The sequence below is a fragment of the Limulus polyphemus genome, unplaced genomic scaffold, assembly GCF_000517525.1.
Source record: "Limulus polyphemus unplaced genomic scaffold, Limulus_polyphemus-2.1.2 Scaffold316, whole genome shotgun sequence".
NCBI lineage: Eukaryota > Metazoa > Arthropoda > Merostomata > Xiphosura > Limulidae > Limulus > Limulus polyphemus.
In genome coordinates this window covers 175,697-184,259 of record NW_013665926.1, presented here as the reverse complement: position 1 = coordinate 184,259, position 8,563 = coordinate 175,697, and the positions used below count along the sequence as shown (strand labels likewise).

Genomic DNA, 8,563 nt, shown 5'->3' with positions numbered 1-8,563 from the left:
CACTACATGTATTTATTATATATATATATATATAATACTTACATCACATCAAATAACTCTAGATACAAAGTCGTGATCTCAATAATATTTAAATCCCCATTTTTGTCAGGAACGTGATATAGCTGAAAATCATACACGAGAAGAATCTGACAGTTTATGTTATCACATGTCCTTGTCAGATATATCTAAACATGTTCGTGTTCAGTAGATTATTAATACAGCATGACCTCTTCTTTATGGATTTCTAACACTGGAAAATAAAAACTGATTTCAAGGCTGCGATAAAATCTTATAAATTATTTCATCATCAAACTAAATCGTTTAAGAACACCACTAGGAACAGAATTGACTAACGAGCCATTTAACTAAGCACTAAACGTTCGTACTTGCATCCTCACCTGTCGGTAATCCATTATTTTTGTCACTGTATTTCCACCGCTTCTGGAGTCGACTTTGGTATTGGAAACAAACTCTGATTAGGTGAGAGTAACACAAAAATATAACTCTCAATAAATACCTCACTGACATTTTATGTTCATTACTCACCTTTTTGTAAATATACCACGCGCTGTGTTCTCTCCATGCTCTGGAAGACAACCACACTTTGAAGGGAACTTCCCAAGCAATCACATAATTTATAATGTTTGGAGACAGCTTGAATGGATAATGAAGAAAAACTTTAATATCAGTTTAACATAACAGCAAATGTACAACGTTTCAACAAGGTTTTGTCATCATCAGTTCGAAACATTGTATATTTGCTGTTATGTTAAACTTATATTAAAGTTTTTCTTCATTACCCATTCAAGCCATTTCCAAGCATTATTAGTCTCAAAGTGGATTCCTCATCTTCGAATAAATGGCCACATGTTACTGTTACATATTAGAATTTCAAATAGCCTGATAAATTTAAATTTAGTAGTTAAATTGTACTTTGGATTTAGTAGTTAAGTAAAAGCCGATATATAGTCAGTTTATGATATTTGCCAACGAGTGATACACACAGTTTTCTTTTTTAACACAAATACGTTTTAATATACACACAACAATACAATTTACAATAACATTTATTACAAATAGCTATTATAAAGAATGATTTATAACCGAAAGTTTCACAAACTTACAAACAATATAAAGTCTTCTTTTTTGTCTGGAACTTCTTCAATATGTCATCGAGGGTTCACGATGAGTGAGTTGTTACGAGTTGATGTAGGTATAATTCGCTTAATGGGATGCTAGCTAGCTTTGTCCTTCGTTATTTACCTGCCACACACACTGAGTTTTCCACAATGAATTTATATAATGTTTTCGTAAAAATACTAATGTCCAATGAGAATCCACTGAATTTAAATGGCTTGTAATGTTCGAACTTTGTAAATGCTCCAGGTCAATTATATTAAGTTTTCCTATTGATAAGCATTACAACAATCACAGTTATAGCTTTTGAAGTTTATAGCACACTGACTATAGCGAACTAATAATAGATATTCTTTTCTCATGCATTGCATTGGTTATATTTATAGCTGTGTGGAGGCTTTCTAGAATTTTCAGCTTTACATAACAATACTGGCACTAACACTAGCGTTTATGTACACACATATATTGTTGATTCTTACTCTTGAAAATCTTCTACAACTTTGGAGAATAGGCAGGAGTTTAGCAATACATATTTAACAGTATAAGCTGTGTATGTTTCTAAATATAAATGTAATTGAACAAACGTTGATATTAAAATAAATATATAATAAATTTGTTACATTATGTAACACTGTATCATAGTATTACAGTTCAAATTGCATTATCTTTTCTTATTTTTTAATAATGTATTTTTTAGCTAAAAGTGATGATGTACTAGAACTCAAAATGTGTTAATTAATTTTTTGTTTTGAAATAATTGTGCTGATGATATAATTAATATATTCAAAAACATTAAACAGTCATAAAAGTTATGTTTGACAAAAATAAAAAGTATGTTCATTGTTTCATAAGTCTATCATAAACTAATCTGTTGTTTTTTTAAGATTACAATATTTTAAGAAAACATTGAAATGGAAGAATAAGCATTGTCTAATTGACATTAAGTTAGTTGTTAAATAATTATTTTAATATTCAGACAAGCCTGATTGTACTGAGTGTGAAGACACTCTGGTAGAACTTGAAAATATTGATGACGACACAGACCGACATGGCATCCAGTTTGTTAAAACCTCAGACGTTCGAATAGCAAGGGAGTTTGGTGTAAAGAACTTTCCTGCATTAGTCTACTTTGAAAGTCAGATTCCAAGTGTTTATGAAGGTAAACAATTGAATATTCTAGGTAATTTATACGGTTATAATTAATATATGCTAAAACAATTATTTCTTGAAAATAAAAATTGATTTTATTGCCTTCTTTCAAATTGGTTATACTCACCATGTTGGATTTATTAGTTTTCCTTTTCCTTGTTTTGGTTCAACAATAGAGCTAAATTTTTAATAACAAGAAAAATGGTTCTATGAAAGTTAAATTGTGTACAAATTATTGTTAAATTATGGAAATATGAAACATACTAGATCATATCTGCATATTCAGACACTGTCAGGTCTCATCAGTCCAGTTAAGTTGATAACATCAGAATAGTAAATCCAAATATGCTTTGACATAGAGAGGTTACCTAAGTGTATATCTTATAATACTCGAAACTACAGTTTTCAGTTGGGCAGGTCATAATTATGAGCTTTACATAGTGATCTGAATTATTATTTTCTTATATTAGTACAAAACTGATATAGAAACTAAATGCTTGAGCCCAGTTTGTGCCGTACAGCCTAAAACTATCACTAAATTGACGACACTATTGTTATGCTCTGAATAAATACTTGCACAAACAATGTTCACAATCTAATAAACATGCATACCTAAATAGAGGATACTGTCTTACACCCTGTGATAAACATTATATTCCCCTATAAAGGATACTACCTCATGCCCTGTGATAAGCATGCACACTATTTACTTTCTCTGATAAACATTATATTCCTGCATAAAGAGTGTGGTAAACAGTGTTCATTCTTAGAGAGAATTATCTCAAACCCTGTGATAAACATGCATATGAACATAGATGAATACTACTTCACACACACTGCAATAAGCACTTATTCTTATATAAAGGGTATAATCTCACACAACATTCTTAAATAAAGGGAACTGTTGCCTTAGTATGTATACATTGAATTATTGTAACTTCCATAATATTCTTCTTTCTTCAAGAACTAGTTTTAGTATTGATATGTCTATAAGTAATATAATATTCAATATTCTTAATTTTAATACAGACACACTATAATTACTATATCATTTTATATTCTTTAAGCAGTACTCTTAATACAGATATATCTATACTTAATATAACAATGCATGAAATATTTATGGTAAGGTTATGATGATTGAATAATGCTTGTTTTTATAGTTAGTAGCCAATATAATCATCTGTGTCCACTTTTTTTTATATACTTGATGCTAATAGAGCTGGAAGATTAGGGAAATTGCTGATCAGTTAATTATTAGGCTCATTAATCAATTGCATTCAAATAAGCAATTATTCTCATGAGATTAATCTTTGATTACCAGCTAGCTTCTTTTTGTTTTTCTAAAGACATTTTGAACCACCCTTTATTTAACATGATATACATTTAAGTGTTTCCATAGGTGGTTGCTATTTACACATTTTTCAAAACCTTTTGATGCAAAAGGTTTAAATAATCTTTTTAAATAATCTGAACATTTCTTCGCTGATGTCAAGATGACTCATATAGTAACCTTTTTGTTTATTTTTAAAATATACGATGATCTTCCCCATTGAAAGTATTGAAAAAGGTTTACTGTCACTGATAAAAGTAATAGTGTTTCCAAAACATACATACCTCCACATTAGTAGTCTGCCAGGGTTTCTTCCTTTGCTCATCTCAACATTGGTCTGATTTTTTTCTCGCTTGCTACAGTCTTTTATATCCCAGTCAATTGCCCTTGGCAATATTTATCTTGTGATACTCTCCACCTGCATCAATGCACCCCCTATTCTGGTACTGTATATAAGCACCTCATTCAAATAATTTTATCACTTTCTCTCAACAAAATTTCACTGATGGGTTTCCCAGTATTATGATCATTCGGAGATACTTTAAATGTTATTGTGTTGATTTTTGTAATAATCATTACACAGATTTTTTACAAATAATAATTTTTCTCTCTTCTAATTGTCAAGCAGACTTATGTATTATTATTATTATTGGCAAGGAGGCAAAATGGGTCTCTCCTATCCCTCCTTTGATATCTAGTATTGCACAACAATCGGGAGGGGGGGTCACTTTCGGTTGAGACTGTCAGGGATCTTATTCGTAGTGAAATGGAGACATATTTGGATACATGGTGGTCCTTCGAGGAGTTCTGAGACTACAGTTGAGGGCAATTCTTGGCATTTTAGATTTGCTTTTTCCTGTGCCTTCTTTTAGTCTGTTGGATTTTCAGTCCCCCTGTAGGACAGTAGTCTGATTCCCTAGTATACAGCAGATGTCTCAAAGTTGCTTTGCTCTAACAAAGTAATTTTACCTCACAAAACACTGTTCCAATCAATGGTAATCAATAGACCTTAAATGCCCCATGAAAAACGAACAAGAGGCCACTTTGGGATAATCTGCCTTTGTTTTGTTTTTATTTTGTTGGTTCTTAGAGTGTGTGATGTTTTGGGCTTTTTTCCAATTACTTTTGAGCCTGCCCCTTATTTGATGGCTGAAAGGTCTGGGAACGAATTGTTAGTTGTGGTTCAAGCTGGAAGGTTTACTTCTCAGTTACATGGTGTGACAGTTCGGCTTTATCTGACATGCTGTCAGAACTTTGTGATTTAGCTTATCACTACCACGTGGAGGTATTTTCCGACTCAAATAATACATCTGCTTCTCAAATTTCAGGGTTCTAAGGTGGAGTTTATAGTTCACCTGAATAGTTCAATGTCCCCTGATGGGACAGAGTAAGTCTATAAACTTACAACTCTACATTTCAACATTTTGTTTCCTTTAACTTCACTTTGTTTAAACACTTTCAGGATCACCGACTTCACTGATGATGAGCTGAATTCATTTTTAGCATGCACATTGGTTCAAATTTCGACATCTACATTCACACCTGTTGCCCTTGGAGTCTCAAATTCCATTGGCTCCTACAGGGAGTCATAGTTCCTCCCCTATTCGAGGGTCCAAACCCCCAACATCAGACCCTTGGTACATTGGTATCCAGAATAGATTCTGTAAGTGTCCAAGGGTTCTGCTGCTCAGTCAAATCGCTGTCAGCAGTGTCAGTGATTATTATATAACTTCAGGGGCTGTGGTGGCTTGGTTCCAAGACTTTCTGGCCGTGTGGTAACCTTAACCATGGATCTATGAGCACTATAGATCGTTGAGTCAGGATTATCATTCAGTTTGCATCTTCACTACCATTATCAACCCAACCTGTAGGGTTTCCAAATCCTGCAGCTCATTGGGATTTGAAACTTAGTTCTAGGGTTATTTGCATTTGGTTGGTCTGGAGTAGTAAGAGAGTCATGCTAATTCTTCAGAGTTTTTATTCCTGTCTGTTGTTAGGCCTATGCAGACAGGAGATTGGTATCCAGTCATTGCTCTTCCTTGTGTATATCATTGCCTAGATTTTCCATGGTTCATAAGTTACTCATTTTGCAATCTTTGTTGATTTTTTTTTCTGGGATTGTAGATGTCCAAGTTGGTCATAGTTGGCTCCTATCTGCACTTTGGCATAGTGGTGGTATACCACTATTGTCGTTTGTGGTGCACAATGGTTAGGTACTATAGTTCTGAGTTTGTCCATTTTGCTTCACATGGGTTCTACTGTATCATACAAGTTTTTTTCTCGTCCCATTTATTCTGTTGTGCTGTGTACACACCATTCTTTGGACGACTGGTTACTGCTGGCACCATCACATCAATTATCAGATCATCACATCCTGATTCTACTTTCAGAAACAACCAAGGCAGGCTTCCCTTTCAGAACTGAGACATCTATTCTTGCTCCAATTCAACATATCATCAGTCTCAGTATTTTTTATTTTTCATCTTGTCTCTCAATTGGGCTCATCTGACTCCCAACCAGCTCAACACTATAGAATAGGATGTCACACTCTTATGTCTCCTTCTTCCATTGCACAGATGGTTCTTTCACTTCTGGGAATGTGGGCATCACTTGAATCCCTCATGCTTTTGGGGCAAGAACACAATTATCCTTTTATTAGTCTTTATGCGACCAAGGATCATAAACATTCATTCACTTAGTCTGGATCATTTTTCGATCTTGAGGAGTTGTTAAGTCAGGACAATACTTCGATATGGGTTCCTCTACTACCACCTCGTCCAGAGTTACATCTCTTCACAAATGCCTTGCTTCAGGGAAGGGGTGCATGTACTGACAGTAAGGAATTCCAGAGTCTATGCATGGATGAAGAGTATTTCATTTACAATGTTTTCATCCTTCTTACTTTTCCACAGGCAGTGCCTCATGGTCTGGGCCTATTAAGGGGTAAATCGTCAGGCTTCACTCTGACTATTCTATGGTGGTGTCTTGTGTTTCTCATCAAGGAGGCATGTGGTTTAGGGCTTCTTGTTTTTGACTTTTGGACTTCCTTTCATGGGGCTAGTCCTATCTTCTAGCTTGCCATGTTCCATGGGTGATACATGTGGTAGCAGGTCAATTGTCTCAGTCCAGTTAGATTCTCCCAACAGAATAGATGTTGCATTGCAAAATTCTGTTGGATTGGCTCTCATTTTGCAACTCTGATTGGTGGGTTGAACTCTCATTAGATCACCCAACTTCTGGCAATTTGTCTCTAGCCACTCATCTTTGAGCTTTGACAATACATGCATTCCATCAGGACCAGACAAGATTACAACTCTAAGGCTTCTCTTCACGTCATATGTTACCCAGGGTATGAAATATGATTTCTTCCAATCCATTGTCAGATCCTGTTGATAGCACCAGATTGGTTGCTATATCCAGGTTTCTGCTTCTGTGGTCCCTTCCAGTGTGTCCAACTCTTCCATTTCTTTTTTAGGCTATCTCTGTGGAGACAGCCATGATCTGATATGGTACACCTGACTATCCAGAAGCTCAGTCTTCTGGCATAGTGGTTATGCTGTCCTTCACATGGCATCAGGGTTTAATTTCTAAGGTTGCCATATATCTGTCTCAATTTCTGCTTAGTCCAAAAGATACTTTTACCAATGATAATGACATGCATATTGGCAATGTTGTATTGAGAGGAGGTTGAACCTTGTTCAATTATTGGTGTCAACCATAACTCGTTTTTTGTTGCATCTTCCACAATCGCCTTGTTGAAGGTGGCCTTATTGACTACCATTTGATGATCATGACTTTTTAAGTGTCCAATACTCTCCTGATTCCTCACATCACTTTGGATCCTTTGTTCCAAACGACCATTCCAGTTACCTACTAGGTATATTAAGGTCACATTATGTGTTATTTCTCAACACCTGTTTGTGACCTGACTCTTACATGCCACGTACACCCTTTACCTGTAGGTTTATTTTTCATGGTTTCTCACCTATGGACATCATTGGTCAGAGTGATTTGCTTTGTTTGTCCACAGACCACTTTCTCATTCTCTCTACGTCCTCAGACCAGTTGTTACCCAATACACTATCAGATGGGAATGGAGTTCAGTCCTTTTTTCCAATTCATCTGATCACTATTTTACCTGTCTATGACCAGTCAGATTTTGGTCATGTTCAGTGAGGTTATTGAAGGTTTTCTTGCCTGCACTAATATATTTAGTGATCGTAGACTACATTTGTATTCTGGGCTCTCTTTGAAAGCTAGGTATCTTCTGCGAGTCACATCTAATCAGATTTCACTTTTCTATGTCCTTAGCACCCTAATCGAATTGCCCACTGGAGGTCAATGCGCAGACTGGTATGTAGACCTTTTATCTCAGATTATTTGCATGATCTGGCAGTCTCTTCATCTGAAGGTTTTTGCATACCCCCTGTACCATTTCTGCTAGATTATCCAGAGGGGCGAGTATTATTATTTCTACCTTTCAGGGTACCTTACCTTATTTTCACATGATTCCACTCTGTGGCGAGTGTTGCCCAGACAGGTGTGCTTTTATCAAACTAATTCTGCACCAGCAACCACTAATTCAATATACTTTATACACTTTGCAACAGGCTCTGTAAAAATGAGGTGTTCCATAAAACCACCTAGGAGCTAACCAGGTGGTATTACTGTTGTATGATGGACTGTGTAAGAATTTATAGTTATTGTATGGTTGCCAATTGTCAAAATAGAAGGCTTTTACTTATACTTCTTAATAGTATAAATATATACTATGTTGTTGTTGTGCTTAGGATTCTTCTACAGTAGGTGTCTGTGACTTGTTAATGATAAATTCAACAATAAATGAGCAGCACACACACTTGTTTTCAAAATAATATTATATTCAGAACAAGTTAAATGTATGTACAACAAATTCTTCACACTATAGAGATTATAGCATATCAT

The 8,563-nt window shown here is 35.1% G+C and overlaps 1 protein-coding gene across 1 annotated transcript in view; it reads left to right on the top strand.

The window, feature by feature from the left end:
* Positions 1–8,563, top strand: part of LOC106457322 — a 168,395-nt gene that overhangs the window by 128,491 nt on the left and 31,341 nt on the right. The window contains exon 32 of the mRNA XM_022383191.1: positions 2,114–2,296. Coding sequence (XP_022238899.1) covers positions 2,114–2,296 — 183 coding nt within the window. The remainder of the gene's footprint in view (positions 1–2,113; positions 2,297–8,563) is intronic.